Source organism: Neopelma chrysocephalum, unplaced genomic scaffold (genome assembly GCF_003984885.1).
Source record: "Neopelma chrysocephalum unplaced genomic scaffold, ASM398488v2 Primary Assembly neopelma1_72, whole genome shotgun sequence".
In the NCBI taxonomy this organism is placed as follows: Eukaryota; Metazoa; Chordata; class Aves; order Passeriformes; family Pipridae; genus Neopelma; species Neopelma chrysocephalum.
Window position 1 is genome coordinate 6,302,616 of NW_020897732.1, and position 18,128 is coordinate 6,320,743.

General features: G+C 38.5%; 1 protein-coding gene across 4 annotated transcripts in view; it reads right to left on the bottom strand.

The window, feature by feature from the left end:
* Window positions 1-247: 247 nt before the first annotated feature.
* Window positions 248-18,128, bottom strand: part of ZMYND11 (zinc finger MYND-type containing 11) — a 106,071-nt gene continuing 88,190 nt past the window's right edge. For all 4 annotated transcript variants that reach the window (XM_027686787.1, XM_027686790.1, XM_027686789.1 and 1 more), the window contains 9 exons: window positions 17,094-17,181; window positions 15,911-15,966; window positions 15,105-15,182; window positions 14,432-14,550; window positions 12,343-12,550; window positions 10,617-10,685; window positions 8,511-8,783; window positions 7,248-7,433; window positions 248-2,629 (listed from right to left, as the gene is read on the bottom strand). In XM_027686787.1, the coding sequence (XP_027542588.1) occupies window positions 2,507-2,629; window positions 7,248-7,433; window positions 8,511-8,783; window positions 10,617-10,685; window positions 12,343-12,550; window positions 14,432-14,550; window positions 15,105-15,182; window positions 15,911-15,966; window positions 17,094-17,181 (1,200 nt within the window). In that variant the 3' untranslated portion in view covers window positions 248-2,506. The remainder of the gene's footprint in view (window positions 2,630-7,247; window positions 7,434-8,510; window positions 8,784-10,616; window positions 10,686-12,342; window positions 12,551-14,431; window positions 14,551-15,104; window positions 15,183-15,910; window positions 15,967-17,093; window positions 17,182-18,128) is intronic.

Here is an 18,128-nt window from a genome sequence, read left to right on the forward strand (position 1 = left end):
AAAGCAGAACATGATGGATGTAACCCTCAGAGGCTGCCGAGAGCCACGTTAAATGCGGAAACCCTCCCATAGCCCTGCCAGCTCCCTTCGAGTCAGGAGCAAGGTTCTTGGGAGTTCAGACACAGCTCCCCTGTCTACAGCCCAGGCTTCTCTAGGTGGGGAGAAATAAAAATAGTAGCCTCACCCATGCCCACCCAGGGGCATGATGACAACTGGCCAAAATCAACACAGACACTTTCAGTGAGGGTTTTTTTAAATACATTTATTAACCAATGTTAACACATTAAATGACTCTATATATTGCTAGTCAGAGCAGCTTACAAAATGCCAGAATGCATCATAAACTGGACAGCCACAATGAATAATTACAATGTGCATAGTGGCTAAGCTCAACACTTTAATATAGCTTTATGATTTGCAGAAAAATTATTTTTAAATCATGATTCCTAAAACAATCAATTGTAATTTTACCTAAAACTTATACAAAACCAGGCCACAATCTTTTTTTTTTTGTTTTGTTTTTTTTCTTTAAAACACACAGTTTTCACGCTGTAGTAACTTGGAAATGTGCAACCGTGTCAACAGAGACAAAAAAGCCAAAGTAACACGAATCTTACTTTCATGCAGCTATCAGTTAAATATTACATATTCTGGAATGATTTTACACCAAAAATATTTCCACAATAACTTGCTTTCATAGGGGTGGATCGAAGTTTTGGAACTTGTAAAGTAATTGAACAAGATTGATTTTTAGTTGTGAAGTGTTTTACAGTCACAACACAGAGGCGACAAAAGTTAATTACACATTTATCAGGCAATAATGTAGCTGTGGTAATACAAGTTACCATCTACTTACTATTTTTTCCAATCAACTTACCACTTAATTTCTGCAACATATTGGGCATTATTTGGCGGTATCTAGTCAATTAACTGATATCACCACTGTAAGTAAAAAAGGTCAGGATTTCAGTGGTAGTTCACAGAAGTCTTAGTAATATTTTCGTCTTTAAAATGACCCTGACAAATCCTAGAGAAAACTTTTTAAAAGGCTTTCCTCCTGATTCTTCAGCTTCCATCGTTCCATCATGTAATTGCTTTCAATAAATATCAAAGATCTAAATAAATATTTACAAATTATTCCTCTAACTTCTCAAAAAATAGCTGGATGATTAATGGGCATATGACTCAGTCTAAGACCAATCTTTGAAAGAAACTAAAATGTGGAGACACTTTAAAAGAAAAGCTATTTAAGTAAGCTTTACATCTATTTAAAAAATTGTCTCTGAACATGGATGCAATTCATATATCTATATATAAAACAAACAAAAAGAAAATAATTTTTCAACTATCGATCCATTCCTATTGGTAATGCTTCTTAATCCAGACATTCCGCAAAATACAGACTTTTTACAAATCACGGCATCTTTAATACAAGAAAATTAACATGCATTATTCTTCATTCTGAGTACAGTGATGGAGCTCATTATTAGGCAATGACCCATTACTACAAACATAACGGCTTCTGTGAAACTTAAGTGCTTTTTCTCCTTTTATTATCAAGTTACGATGGACCAGGTGACACCAGATCAAAGGTGGTCAAATGACATTGGATTGGGGAGGCTGAAGGGGGCGCAATAAAGTAATTTCTATGCCTCATAATTCCGAGTATGAATAAAGGTAGTTGGGTTTTTTTGTTGTTTTTTTTGGCTTTTCTTATTCTTGTTACAAGCACTCATGTTAGGACAAAGATGAAATGTGCAAACTTCAAAATTTAAATATTCATTTTTCTCTAAGATCCAGCTCAGTAAAAGATTACCCCAGTTCCCTGTGATTTTAAACTACAAGATCAAAGCTAATATTTTGTTATAAAAGTTATATATTGAAAAGAAATAATGAAAATAAAACACAGTTGGGAAATATTTAAGAAAAAATACGCAGGACTAGCACCTGCTGTGTCAACCCTGTTCCCTAAATTCAATCATGTACCCACTGGTATAACCAATAGATAATGCCTTTAAACAGTAAAATTAAGCTGAACAAAACCAGCTCAACAAGGTTAAGAAATAAATGTTACATCAAGGTAGTATGCTTCGTTTTTCTGAAACAGTTCTGTACTTCTTACATTCAGATCTAGTTTTTACACGTTCCTTTTGTTAAACTTGCATCATTTTTCTGTTTATAGATCTGCTGTTTTTAAAGATTAAAATCTCTGTAAAACCTAAAAATGTTTTAAAATTTGCTGAAAATGCAACAAATCCTCTAGTTTAAAATTATTTAAAGTAACCTGCTCCCACAGATGTTAAATTTATTTCGCCGACAAAATTTTGGAGGAGCATTGAACAGAAGACTGAAATTACTTGTGCAAAATTTCTTTTACGAAAAGTGTTTAAAGGCTGGTGCAAAATGGGAAGCAAATTCTAAACAATTTTGGCTTCTTGGAAACAAAAACCGCTGTGTCTGAGAATAGCAATCATCGGGGTGGTGTTCTGGGGGAGGAATAACTCTTTCATCTTTTTCTGCGGCAGGTACGTTTGTGTTCAGCATGCCAGTGCTCCTGCTGACACTTGATGGAGCAGTAGGAAGTGTTCCAGCAGCAGTGGTACATGGCCTCCTCTTCACAGTTGTAGCACTGGAGAGAACAAATGAGACAGGATTACCACCCTGGCAGGATCCCTCCTCACCACCATTCTCACTCATCCATGGATGCACCAGTACATGCAGAGCAGGGCCTCTCTTTTATTTATGCTTGGGGCATCCAGAGGCAGGAGGGCATTTTTCACATGTGCTGAGTGAAGCAGCGATCTTTAGCAAATCTGCACAACGCTGTCATGTTTACCAGAGTCTGGATTATTGCTTTTCAAAAAACCATCTCTCATTTAAGAAAACTCATCTCCCAGGTTGATGGACTGACATTTTTCAGCCACACAGTGCAGGAACCATCTTTTACCCTACATTTGTGTAATAGAACCCTGATCTATGTCTTAAAAGCTACAATAAATCAACAGGCACTTCTGGCATGAACAGTTCTGTGCAAGCTTGAAAATCGGTGTTTCCGAGGTTTCTTTACAAGCCTGACCTGTCCAGAGGTTGCTGGGGAAGATCCTTTTCAGCTAGGAAAATCTCAAAAGTCACAACAATAACGTCCCAGGAGACAAGAATAATTTGTTACTGAGTGGTTTGTTATAGCCCATCTAGGGTAGGTCTGCAAGGAAGTCACTGTCACTGAGGTTTGCTGACTGCCAGACAGCATTGCAATCTCCTGAGAAGGAAACCTCGTGCTACATCAGTGCTACTGAGGAGATCAAGAAAGTGCCTTTTCCTCCAAGTCTTCCAGAAACCAGGGAAGGCCTGTTAGACACAGGATGGCTACGTGGGCTTTTGCCCCTTGTCATGCCTGCCAGGATGGCACAATACTCCTGAAAGAAAGATATTGCACAGCCCATGTTTTATGCAGAATTACTTGGGTCTGGGCAGTGCTGCAGCAAGGAGGATTTCTACCTCAGAACACACAGAACACCCCCAGTATTCTGGGAAAGCTGGAAGAGCGACTTGGAAAACAACCCTGTGATCTCCGAGGAACTAAAAAAGGGAACACAACATGCTGGTCAACACTATGGGTGGTCATCAAGGAGGTACAGTACCCCAGAGGCAATGTGCCCTGTGTTCCAGTGGTTTTATACCCCTTAGGAGAGTGCTGCAAAAGCATTGTGTCATTATGACAAAATTCTATAAAGGAGAGTGGCATTGCTGCTAAAGGTACCATTCATACTCTGTGTCCCTGAGAGCCAGGTTCTAATGACCTCAGATTTGTCTTTCTGACTCTGGTCTGTTTAAAATCAGAGTATCCTTAGGAATCCAGTCTGAAATGCTTATTGTATGACAGGGAACAGAGGGAGGGATGTCACACAGTCTATGCAGGCTTTTATCAAACCACAGAATAACACACAATTTACTTTTTATGTCCTGCCTAGCTACAGCGCTGTTAATAAAACAGAGAATTACAAAGCAAACAAACCAAACTGCCTTAAAGCAAAACAAAAAACTACAACAACCCACTCTACTGAAAGACAGAACCAAGAAAGCCAACATTTACATTGGCTAAACTGATAGCCATTTATTTACATCAGCAATAAAGGGACTGCCATAGCTGCATGAGAAGGGAACCACTCCATTTTCCTTTTATAATTTAGCTCCTGGGAAGTTTATTTGTAGAAATGTCTGCAAACAAGTGTCCTCTTGAGAGCTGTTTTCCTGGTTTTTCATGTTGCTGGCTGCCCACAAGCCTCTGGGAGCCATTAGGATCATCTGCTGGAAAGGTGCAGGGAACAGCTGTGTCTCTCCATTATGTACAGCATGGGTCTCAGCCCAGAGACCAGCTTCACATCTGTTTGTTTGGATAGATCAAAAAAAAGCTAAGACAGGAGAGGACAACTGATCTGTGGGTCCTGCACTTCCCTTTACATATGCTGGCCATAAGCGTGGGATGTAAATCTCCACTTACAAAAAGGAAAATAGTGTCATCTGTGCTGGTACCAGCACATGTGGCACAGGAGGCAAAATGCCAGCTGGCCTCAGGCCTCCTCTTTTCTTTGTATTTTCCTCTTTCTAAATATTATCAATCACTTGGGGTTTTGTTTCAGACAGTACACATCACAGACAATGCTCATTCACTTAAAAACCACCTGTTGCGATTTAGAATAAATGTGTGTGTAAATAAATTTGAAAGAAACAAAGTTAAAAGCTATCCATAGAAATGACTTATGCACCAATTTAAATGAGGATTATACACAAATAAAAGAACTGGGAGAAACTAAAACAGAAACATTGTCAAGACCAGCACTCCAGCCTGTATTCTGGAGCCCATCAAGCTGCATAATCTCATGATTTTTATCCCTCCCTTTAAATTTCTTCCTTTTGTTTGCTATTTACTTGAGGTATCTGTATATTAGACCCAGATTTTCTGGAGGTATAAAAACTAAACTGGGCTAAGCCAAGGGGATTGTGACCAGTTAGAGCAACAGGAAGTGTTGTTCTTTAACTATTCATTAGTCTCCTGAGGGCTGTGAACACATCTTCTGATGTCCCTGTGTACCACCAGCAAATTGATCCCTTCAGCCCATCTGGATTTTTTTTAGACATGAGAAAAAGACAAATATAATGTGAATAATAGCAGCTGTATTCCCAAGCCTAGACATCTGCATTACACAGAACCAGAGGTCTCTGCTTCTAATTAAAAAGGAAAGCCACCAAAACTCATTTAGTATGTGTGTTAATTACATGAGATTTTGGTAAGGAGGTATCATTATAATAGCAGCATACAAGTGCAGTACTACACACCAGGGACTGTCATTAGTACCACTGAAGGAAAAGTCACTGGGGAGTTGTGTAATTGGACCAACTCCAGCTGCCTAAGGCTGTGTGTTGGCAGGCAGATCCATCAGCTTGAATGGAAAGGTCTTTATCCTTACCCTCCCTCTCCTGTCGCATGTAAACCAGCTGCCTGTATGATGCCTTCATTTAAGGTGGTGATTGACAGATAGTTCAAGGCCACAGAAATGGGCAAGGCTGTCAAACGCTATTTATATTTTTGATTGTCTTGCTTGGTAAGAAGCTTTATGCACATGATAATAAAATGCAGTGATGTGGTACCAGGGCACTCTCTGATGAGGCTGAAGGATATGGTAAAGGACGTTGGAGCAGATGAAAGTAAGTCTAATCAATCTCTTTTGTAAATTCTGCCTTCAAAAGCACCAAAAAGCAGTGAGAGCTAAGAGTCCAGACTCACAAACAAGTTACCGTGCCCAAGTCACTGCATAGTGGCAACAGTTCACATGTGGGCTCTTGACTTCTGACAGAAGAGAGCTAATTTGATGTATTCTATAGTGGGCAAAGGCAATTCAATTTCCCTCTCCAGAGCCACAGGCGAGCACACACATGCAGACACAGCAGCTTGTGACCCACTGAACACAATAACTTGTTCAAGATGGAGACATAAATAACTTTTCTGGTCCACAGAGACATGTAGACAGGGAGGAAATTTCTCATTGACAGAGACCCAAGCACTGCACCATCATAACGCCCACAGTAAAATCTATATGAGGAACAGAAATAAAGACTCTACAGGAGCTCTGGCATTTGAAGTAATTGTTCTCTTTCCAAAAACAAAACTTGTAACTGTGATAGTCAGTGACCCACTGTCTCGCCTGAGTATTTATTCTACTCTTCTCCAGAGCAGAGTTTTCCCCGCAGGGACCATGGTTTCATGTGTAAGCACAGGAACTAATGAGGCTGAGAAGCAGCAAACGGCCCTTTTACAGCAGAAGGCAAACCAGGCTGTCCCTCGGCTCAATCTGCCACCTCGTGGAGGCTCCTGCTCCTTCCCAGCCCCACCTGGCTAAGGCAGCACTCCAATCTTGTGCCCACCCCTCTGTGTGTTATAGACAGCTGTCACAGTGCAGTGCAACTTTCTGAATGATGGATTTCATTCCCTTGTTCTCTGAAAATTAGAAAAGAAATAGCAAAGTCTGTGTGTGTGCCAGGCTCCCAGCTCCTCAGCATAGTGACTTCCACCTGCACCCTGCTCCTGGCTGGCAGCACAGTGTTATAGGGAGAACACACTTCTGGCTTGAAAAGAAAACACGAGACACAATCCAAACAAAACCAGAGAAAAGTTTGTGGCATGTAATAGAATGGTAAGTTGGATGTCTATTTTCACTTTCCTAAAGGGTGTACCAACATGGGTTTTTTGTAGTCGATGCTACAGATTTAGCTTAACAACTGAACAAGGGAGCAAAATATATTTCAGAATGTCATGTCTGAAATAAGTGAGGAGAGGAAAAAGCCAAAAGGATATTACTACCAGCCTTATTAGCAGGGGAATCCAAATTGATGCAGCCAGATATTGTACCCTCTGGGGTCTTGAGATCAAAGGAGTGTGAATATAAAGCAAAACATGTCTTACATGGAGTAAAACTGCATTTAGAAAAAATATTTTGATACTAACATCTGATTGGGCTTGAGAAGATGGTGCTGTTAACACTACCAAATTAGGATGGAAAGTAATCAGAGCGTCAAGTTTAAATTTGGAGAAAATTTGAAAGTAATAATATGAAGGAGAGGGCCTGACAGCTGAAAGACCAGTGATAGAGCAGTGCAGTTAAAAGTAAGGAAGAAAACACCTTCAATTGGCCTGCAGTATGCATTATACACTTCCACTTATTCTCTTGTGATAAATTTTTGACACTTACCCACTGCTTTTTCTTGGTCTGGGAAATCAGTTGCTTGTGCTGGCCTGCTAGTTTCTTAATTTCTTCTAAAAATTCTTCTTTGCACTTCTCCTTTACCTGCTTACATTTTCTGTCCATCTCTCCTTGTGCATTGGCCACAGCTTTATTTACAGCTTGCCTTTTCTCTTCTTCCATCTCTGTACGCAGCTGCCATAAGAAAGTCAGCAAAACAAGTCAAGGGACAGGTATTGGAATAAAAGTATCTTCTTTAAACCTCTACTCTTTAAACCTCTATTACTGTTGTGGGTAGAGATAGATAATTAGGGATTTCTTCTACTTAGAAAACAAAAAGTGCTCTTTTAAGAGTTATAAAAAAATAAGAAATGTTCAAAATAAAAGTGTAACTGTATTTCTATTCTGCTAGGCATCTACAAAACTAGCTAAATAGGTTCTATGTATATTTTGTCAATGATCACTTTACAATTTTATCAATTTGTCTTAGCAAAAGATTTTGTCTTTTCCAAATCTACAACTGCATGTATATCTACAGCAAGGGCACAATGGAAAATACAAAATAGAACATCTCTGAGTTCAGTAAGAGGTACCTTTTAGTATTCATTGTTAATGATGTTCCTTTGCCCTTGCTCAGGTATCTAAAAGCTTGGTGTCTTAAGTCTACAGGGTAAACACTTAAACTCCCTAGGTTCATTCCACACTCCTTCATCCAGAAGGAAATTCATCTTGTCTTAAGACAGGTACTTAAGAGAGGTCAGACAAATCATCTTCTAAATTGTCCTGCTCTCTCCAGCCAAAGGTGATCTGGTCAGGCTTAGACACTGAATTTTAAAAAGGTTATTATTAGTTAAGAAAATTCAAACAAATTTCAGTGACCCTATTCAATCTTTAGGTTAGAAGATTGACCATAAAAGAATTATTTATGAATAACAGTTAAACAATGCCATTGTTTAGAATCACATTTGACAGTGGAGACAAAGGCTTTGGAAACAGATACTCGTGAATGGACAATTAGCTTCAGTTTTGGATCACAAACTGATTTCACTGGAAAAGAATAAAAAAAAAGCAGGAGTTTTCTGTTCGAAGTAGGTCTGTTGGTATAGAAATGGTCTAAAAAGCAATAATGGAGACTATTTTTATGTGGTCTCTTTGGAAAAGTTTTTTTTCATCTTCTTACGGCTGTTTGTTACAAAAATAGAAAAGAATGTGAAAAAAATCTACACTTCTCCTCTCCTCAAAACAGTGTAGGTGGTATTTGACAAGTGTTACCTTTTCCACTGCCTCTCGCACAACTCTTTCAGTTTCTCTTTTGTGATCAGCTTTCATCCTGTCCTTGAAATCATTAAAGATTTTGGTGTATTTGTCATGGCACATGTTCTGACACACTCCGTCGTTACTGGTCTGGGTGCTCCGATGCAGCATTTTTGGAGAAGAGGCACTTAACTTCTTAGTCTGAGTTGAGACTGAAACTTTTTCAATGGGCTGAGGCATTGTGGGAATTTCCTGGCTTGAACTTACTGCTTCAGTTTCAGGTTCTGGCTCCTACAGAGGAAGAACAAACTTGTTAATACAGATATCAAAATAGAACAAGTCAACTTGTTAACTATACAGTTCCTCCTGAGACAAAATATCTCATGACTAATGCCAGAGCAATTAATGTGAAAGGTGTCTGTTAAAGACCTTTAGTGCTAATGGGATGTGGGATCCCTAAGGAAAACCAATACGACAGTGGATAGGCTCTTTTGTCAGGCTCTCCAAAAGGAAGAACACAAATGGCATCATTACGCTACACCCACCAGCTTCACTTCCCGAAAAGTACAACAAACCTCAGAGGGTATGTTGAGTCACTGCAGATCCCTTGAGGTTACTAAAGGTTTGCTGTAGATAATTTCCCCCCCTACCATTCTGCCTGAAGAGACTGTAGCTGCATGGCCAAGGTGCCTGAATTGTTTTGGCAAACTCTGGGCTTACTCTGGCCCAACAGGCTCCACTGGAGTCTGTAATATTCCACTGATTCCATAGAACTGCTGCAAAGATTGATTAGTACTTCAAAGGTGCTTTGAAGATGAAAGGCTAATGAGCGTCTGTGTCTTGCTTCCAATAATATAGAACTAGACTTGGATGACCACAGAAGCTTTATATAATTACACAATTATCAAGAAAAAAGTCATAGTTACTGTATGTACTGTACTGAATTTAGCTCCCTGTGTTATTACACTGGAACACCAATTCCTCCTGCTCTGTGGAACAGATCAAAGTTATATTCCTGAAAACTCTTATTGATATTTGAAGTGTCTGAAGATACAAACAATATTTTTTTATTATTTACCTTAGATGTTTTAAGGCTCATTTTACAGTATAGAGACAAAGCACACAGTCCTTGTAACACTAGCCTTGCTCAGAACTGGATTTTGTGCCTGTGTGATAGGGCACTGCTCACACAAATGAAAAGGCTGACTGTGTATCCCCTTTTGCAATCAATTACTCTCTAAGAGATAACTGTGATTGACTTCTGGATCACTGACCAAATATGAGCAGAGCTAAGAAGGCAAATGTTAAGACAATAAATAAAAGAAGCAAATTACTGCATTTGCTTGTCAGAAAACACAATAAAAATGACAAGACATCCTAAACTGTTTGCTGCAGGGAACAGCACAAACTGTGTCACTGCCTCCAGCGATGAAGGTGCTTCCTGCGGGATCAGACACAATGGGGAGGCAGGTGCCCAGGCATTAGGAATGGTCATGCCTGTATTTCAGCCATCAGCACCATCCCAGAGAACTCTGCTGCTAAAATACCTGAACCCTCCTCTGTAATGGCATCCTGAGTCCTCTTGCAAGGACTGGGGCACGTGTGCATATTTTTCTTAGCGTTCAACATGCAGCTGGAACAAGGCCAGGAAAAAAGTCCTTGGCAGTTCGGAAGCAGGAGATTTATGGCTCTCTCTGTAACTGCCCCCTTGTGTACATGTGCAATAATGCAGCCCTCGGTTACCGGATCCTTCCGTGTGCACGTGGGATAAACAAGGAAGTTCCACAGACAAAGGAGGACATGATATTTCATAAACTCAACAGTCTAATTCTTTGCTGTCTATAGACTTACTAAATTGCCTGAGTTTGTCATTAAAGAAACGCTGTAAGCTGATTTGATTTATTCATGATACAGAATATTCCCATGATGACACAAGTGGCTTGCATGTGGAAAGCACAATTATGTTTGTTAGCAAGGAGGACTAAGCTATGGGGCTGGAACTTACAAGATTAATACTGTAAAACCAGTAGAAGGTGATTGAAATTGAAGGAGTGCTTATTAAAATTTTTGTAGTATTTTTTGTACTTTGCTATCTCTACAAACATCTTAATTGAGGTTACTTACTTCTTTCTTGAGTTCCATACTCTGGTTACGTCGCCCTTTCTTTGCTCTTGGTTCCTGAGTAACCTTCAGCTGTGAACATTAAGAAAAGCATATTGAAGCAATCCAAAAACCAGTTCATATAAGTGGCATTCACTGTAACATAACTAGTGTGCCTTTTATTTGTGATTATTTACAATTATTTAATGTATCTGATAGAAAGTCGAATACTGTTCTTAAATGAGAAGCGCACACAATAAACTTTCCACATTATCACTGATGACTGATTACATGAAGGAACAAAATTCATGAACAAGTTCTAACATTCAATATGCATTTGATAAAATACTCTTAATCATTCCTTCCTTCATTTAACACACAAGTTCAAACACTTGTTTTCTGAAATATTCTGATATCGGTGACCCATAATTAGACATCAGATCTTGTCCAATGCCAGAAAACAGCAATGATTATGAAGGGAATGTAAATATGGTAAGACTATGCAGACTTGATTATAACTGGAGGGGTACAGAACTTCATGCTTAAGAATAAATGTTCCTGTATTCAGGAAAACAGCAAAATAGGTATAAGCATTAACCAAGTAAAAGACGGATGAAAGTAAAAGCTGAGATGGAACAAATAATATGTAAATGTCACAGACCCTATGACTGACACTTAAAAAAAAAAACAAACAAGGGAAAATGCCACTGTTATCTCTTATGTGTGACCATTTTCCTGTTTCATCACACACAGTTGCATGACTGCATACAAGACATTAATTACAAGGGCTAGAAAGGGTTAGCTAAGCAAGCCAGGCTAAAAAAACCCTAAACACACTTTGATAAGGAGCATCCCCTTAAACAACTATAGTTTTATAAGTCTTAAGTTTTCATCTCCAAATTGGGTGAAAGACCTGTCTGACAAAAGGACAAAGGAAGAGGGTCAAAACATGCTGATTTTTTTTAAATACAGACTTAAAGAGAGGATAGTGGTTTTAAATAAGGAAAGATGTTGCTAGGCTGCCAAAAATACAGAGAAGCATCCTGCAAGCTATGAAAATCTTACTGCCAAGTCAGTAATAGTGAATTTATAACACCCTCTTGAACAATGAATGACTAGTGAGGTTCAGCTGTGATAAAGGAATTTCCACATGGAACTGCAAAGTTTTGTATCTTGGCCATTTGTGCTCTTTGCCTTTGTTAAAAGCAATGTAATTTTTCTTGTTCTGCAGAATTGCTGTTTATTACTTTAATCAGTTGCTGGTCACATGGTCCTCAAGTGGAACGTTTGCACCTAACTTTAGTTGGACTGCTGAAAATGTCATGGTTGGTGTTACTCAGGGATCTGAAAGGAGAATACAGTACTAAGTGAACATGCTCGTGAAAAGGCAGCCCTGAACAGCTACAGGGCTGTCCCTTGATGGGACTCCAAGAAGGCAGTGTTTCAGTCTATCTGATATCCATGACATTTAACTTGAACATTCCTATTTAACTTTAGAAATCTTGATCTGTCTTATCAAGGTGCTGTAAGAGACAAATATTTTGAAACTTCTGAGAGGTCATCCATGAAACTGAGGAAAGAGGAAAATCTGTATTCTTGCTATTACTGAGCTACAAAATATAGGGAGAATTGCCCTCAAAAACCTGTGGACACAGCACAAGGCTAATTTATTAGTAGATTAATCAAAAATATGCTATCTTTGTACCCATCAATAAATTGTGCTGATTGCTAACATTATAGCAGCACTCACCTGCTCATTGCTGGTGGAAGAGATACTTGACTCTGCCTCCTCTTCCCCTTTATCCTCATTCTTTGATTTCCAGAATCTCCCCTCACGAAGAAAACGTTGGTGCAGTTCCAGCTCATCACAGGCCTTCTTCCACCCCATACTGCGCTTCACGTGCAGCCGATGGATGTTAACTGTGATATCTTGGATATTTTCAGAGGGGATCCAGGCCCTTTTGAATTCACATTATGAACAGGTTCAAAAACATTTAATACAGATGAAGGCTTTTGACCTGAGAAACTGACTTCAAAAGCAGTTTTTCACAGTGGCCAATCACTGACAATTCCTTTTTACTCAGACTTTTTTTTAAATTCAAGACATTTGGGAAAGAAAAAAAAAAAAGGACTGCTGAATAACAAAATGTCTACTGACAGACATTTTTGTTATTATAAATACTCATTAGCTGTGGGTGCTACAGGTGAAAGTCTCTCTCATTTTTCATGAGCCACAAACCTCCCCCAGCACCAACAGCAGTCAAATCTCCTACCTGCTCTCTTGCTAAATGCCCTGACTCAGACAGAAACATCTTTGCTGGAAGCTTATATGCTAATTCAATTTAGCTCTTGACCTCTTTGCTAAAACTGTCAAGGAATGTACCAACTTATCACCTTAAATAGAGACACTTTGCAGTTTGGGCCTCAGACTATCAGGACTGAACTTTTGTGAGGACTGTCATGCTCTTTTGGATTGAATTCATGCCAGTGACTTGGTTCCAAAGTTACTTTGTCCTCTTAAATATGTTCAGAGTCCTCATAGAGTTAGATGGGCAGCTCTTGACATTTTGAAAGGTTATACCAAGCACCCAGCAACATTGGACATTAAAGAAAAAGAGTCACTGCCATGCACATCTGCCTAATAGAGTAAATACTGTAACAAATTAAATGTTGGTGGACAGATTCTTAATTCTTGCAACATAAATTTTATTTCAGTGAACTCAAAGAAACAATGCCAACTTACATCACCCAGAAATTCATCCTTTTGCCCCAGTCCAGCACAGTAACTAAGCAATGGCACTCTAGTTAAATGTACTTTGCCTTTTGTATCAGCACACATTTAAGAAGTTGCAAGTACCTTATCCAACAGGTGTCAGGTTACTGTATTAAGTAGTTTTAAACAGTGTGAACTTAAAGCCAAAATTACTAATGAGATAAACTATATTTGCAAACAAATTCAAGGTAAATCATCCTGTGATTGAGATGGAAAAAATAAAGATTCTTTACCCACTTTTTGACTATAAGAAACTCTTAGTAGTTGATCTAACAAGTGAAAACATGTTATACACTGTGCAAGTTACACTAAAAGCAATTTAAATAAACAGTCTCATAAAACACTGTTACAGAATTGTCTAGGCCCTTTGCGGATGCACCAAAATATACCACCTTCCCAACAACCATGAATTACATTGCAAATGTCTCCTTTCTTCACATTATAGGCATATAAATAAAACAGAAAACAAAATGAGTGTATCCACTGTAGTAACACCACTGTAACCCTCCCCAAATGCTGAACAAATGACTGCAGATGGAAGTAAAAGCTGATCTCTAAGAGTGACGTTTCCAAAGTAAAGAGTGACTCTGAAATTGCAAACTGGCTCACAGCAGGAGCTCTGTCAATGTTCTAGCAGTGACACACAAACATTTGTGATGTATATTATGTTACTAAAACACAAAATTGCAGTGTATCATCTGCTCAGACGAGAAATTGCACAAAGTCAATACTGCTGGTAGTAAGAGTACATTTCTGTCCAATTTTCACCTTGGCCTGGATTAGCAGGCTGACACTGATTTGAAGAAACAGTTGAAGTTCACTTGCTGTCTTTAATTAAAATGGCATTAAGTAACATCCCTATGGCAACTGTGGAAAGGGAATCTCTGAGCCATTTGGACACTTTGGATGTGTTAGACTGAAATTTAAATTTTCTGAAACAATTATGGCAAGTATTCAGTCCTTCTAATGTTGGCAACTAACTAAGCCAGGATTTACAACATGATAGATGAGATAAATTCTTTTAAGTAATGTTTATAAAAAGCAGCACGTGGAATTAAAAAATTACCTTTGGTGGTGATGGCCAAAAAAGCGAACATCAACTTGATTGTCCTCTTTCTGCATGACTTTGGCTGGCCAAAACCCAAAGCCTTTCATTTTGGCCCACACCAACTCATGATTAGGTATCTGGAAAAAATGTTGTATTTATTATTGGATATGAAACATTATATTGATATCACCCACAAATATTTTGCTGTAATACTATGCTGGTATCTTAAGAATATTTTTGCTGTTTATGTCTAGTGCTATTTTCATTTTTATCTTCTTACAATACATATTTCCCTGTTAGATAAATTGCTTGGATCAAAGTAAAAAAAAAATTAAAAAAATCAAAGTCTAAAAAGGATATAACCGTCTATTGAAAACAGAGATCTTAAAGAGCCTAAAAATTAAACTTGTCTTTATAGATTCATTCAGGAGCAAAGTTTTATTTCTGTAAGCTCCTTATTTTCTTGTGAAACTGTTGTAACTGGCTGATATCCAAGTTTTATAACCTATATTGTTACAGCTTTGAACTTCAATCAACACTTCACTTGTGTAAAATATCTAGGCTTACAGAGTCTTAACCACGCTTTTGAAACAAGCCCACTGAAATGGAATATTCAGAGCGTTAATGACACCAAAACTGCAGGCTTTTATACAGAAGAGCAAACAAATAAGAATCTGTGTCAGCAACATACACAAGGATAGCAGAACCAATTGTCAGGTCGCGCATTTGACAAATAGAAACAGTTCTTGCAAAGCTGCAGTTCATCCAGCTGAAAAAGAAAAAAAGGTAAATAAGCCAAAAAAATCCTATTTATGTGACTTCAGTAGTATCCCTCTCTCTTAAGTAGTAAATTTTTTCAGCCCTGCCTGCTAATTTGGTGGAATTACTTCTGTCCATGCAAACTAGAGGTGTGAAACTAAGGTGGGCTGTGAGAGCATGAAAGACAAGCTGCAGAAACATTATTCATGTTTCAGAAAACCCAGGCAGAGGAAGGAGACTAATTGACACATTAATGATCTATTATAGATGAAATGCGAAGAATAGTTCTTAAAATTCATCAACTATTTAAAGTACATTGTGAAAGAATTAATTCAACTGTTCAAAAGGAGAAAGTGTGCCAGCTCCCCTAGCTTTATTTTTTTGTCTCCTCTGAATGTTGAGAAAGTGCCAATTACAGAATTTAGTAGAAATCTCACCTCAGGTTCAATTTATATTATCAAGTACAACTATTTCTAGTCCAATTATATATTATTCGATTATTTTCAAAACTAAAATCTGAATACCAGTATTTTTAAAATTTTAGTCTAGTTGCCCAGAAAAAAAATCCCAAACAAACCAAAGAAAGAGGAATGCTGAATCAGCTATTAGAGAGTTTGGAGAAAAATTGTAACAAATTTCATACCCTTTTTATTTTTATAATATGAAGAATTATTTTCTTAGATTCTGAAATGAAAACCAAGCATCTTGACTACATCTTGGTTACTCGGTAGTACTTACTTCATGACATGTGTCTTTGTAAAGCATCCTTGCTATATCAGCTTGTTCACTGTCCGCTATAAATTAAAAATAGATGGTATGAACAATCACAGTATGATCACAGTGCTCATGAAGATTTGCAGCTGTCATTGTTGTGACTTTCACTACAATTGTCGTGCTTGAGAATACAAAACATAATTTAATCACTTGGACAGCCCTTCTATTTAAAATTTTCTAACAATCAGTTCAATATTTGTTTTCTGTTTCATATTTATATGCAAAAATACTGCTTTTACACTGAACAATACAAGTACGCATCTGAGGAGCAGCACCGGGGAGACACAGTTGCTTTTATTATGGATCCAGTTTCTTTCTCTGCTAGTGTCTTAATGACACACTGCAGTTGTCCTAAAACATGGCTCTCTGCTATCACCACTCGATGGGAACACAGGTACAGTCACATAAGCACCTCTGCTCTGAGTAATGCTTCACAGACTATTTATCACTATGTGATTCCCTTTACTCCTGGGCATTCCTCTATTACCATATTCACATCTCTCCCTACCAACCACAGTGCGAATCTCCTGGTGCTGCAAACAGATTGGTCCCACCCTCCTCCCACAGTTTCCCTGATGGGGGCCATGTCTGCAGGGGGGAACCACATCCTTCCTGAAATGGCTCTGGAGAACCTTGTTACAGGACTTGGCTATAGTTTCTGGACACGTTGGTGGTGTTTTTCCCATTTGATGGCTGTACCTCCACACATTTCACCAGCAGCACACTTCTAGTGAGGATGTAGCTATATTTGATGTCACAATAAGGCAGACAAAAGAACTATGTGCCTATAGTACATGTTTTTGCTGATACACCACATCAGAGATCAGTCTCTTTCTACCCTAGCACAACAGATGTATATTGGCAAAAATCCACACTATAGACTGACTTAGGCTGCATAAGAAACAGGATGGGAAAGGTGCAAATTGCCATTGAGGGGTTTAGCCAGAGAGAAGGAAAATAGTTCTGTAGTAGGTGGGCCAGAAAAGACCCTGCAAGGTTCTCTTGCAGCTTACTTTGTTTTTTAAGGGTTTTCAAATGACCTCATCCACACTTAAGACTACCTAATATCAATTTCCATCCCGAACTTGTGAGTTTCCTACAAATAAAGGCAAAGGAAACAAAGCAAGCAGTAAATTTAGTATTTTACCTCCATAGAAAATCACCGTGTTGTGTAGAAGCAGTTGAGCATCTGCTTTGAACTCCTCATAACTCCTGTACTTTCCTTCATTTACTTTCTACACAAAAGAAAACACAGCACCGTGAAAAAACTGTAAAAATGCTCTACCCGTTTAATGCAGAGAAGCTTTCACAGAAATCTGCATTATGCAACACAGATCAGGCACTGCCTTTCCTGCATACAGAAGGAGTACTTACAACTCTTTGACATGGTTTGTTAGTACCTGAGCATTGGCTGCATTGGACCCTTTATGCAATGCCCAGAAGTAAAATAGATTCTTTAACACATGACCAAGTTTAAAAAATATATTCTTGCTTATAACAGGGTGAATCCGGAGTAGCTTCAGCATAAGGTATGGCCCAGAACATTTGTTCAAATTAGAATATATTCCCTTAGGAGAACATTTTGTACTTTAAAATACCAGCTAGTTTCAAATCAGTGTTGACTGCCTTTAAACTTCCAGGATCTTCACTTGACAGTCAGTGTTTTCTGATGAAAGCTGATTCTCCTAGTCTTCCAAACTCATAACAAATGCCTACATGGAGCCATGCAATTCATTTTCCTAGTCTGGTCTTTTGTCTGATACGAAATGCAGCGTTTTCAGTTGTGCTCTGTCAAGAACACCTGTGAGAATTCTAATCATCAAACAAAACATCATCTGTTTATAGAATGTTATTGAGGCCAAAGGACCTTCTGTGGAAGCAGGAGAAGGTGACAGAGTGAAAGGAAGGTCTGACTTATTTTCGGGCTCAACCAGTGTTGCCAGTACTTCAAGCCAGGCAGTAGTGCTGGTCTCCAAAACTGTCAGTGAAGCTATTGTTTATTCATGTGTTTCTATAATAAAACAAAGGCTTTTCACATCTCTGGTTGTAAGGGGCAAGATATACCCCAGCACTGCATAGTAATCCAGTTACAGCCATGAGTAAAGATGAATATGCTGTTCATTTTGGTCATGTGCAGTTGATTTATATGAGTCATGATCAGACCTTTGTTTCAGACAAAAGG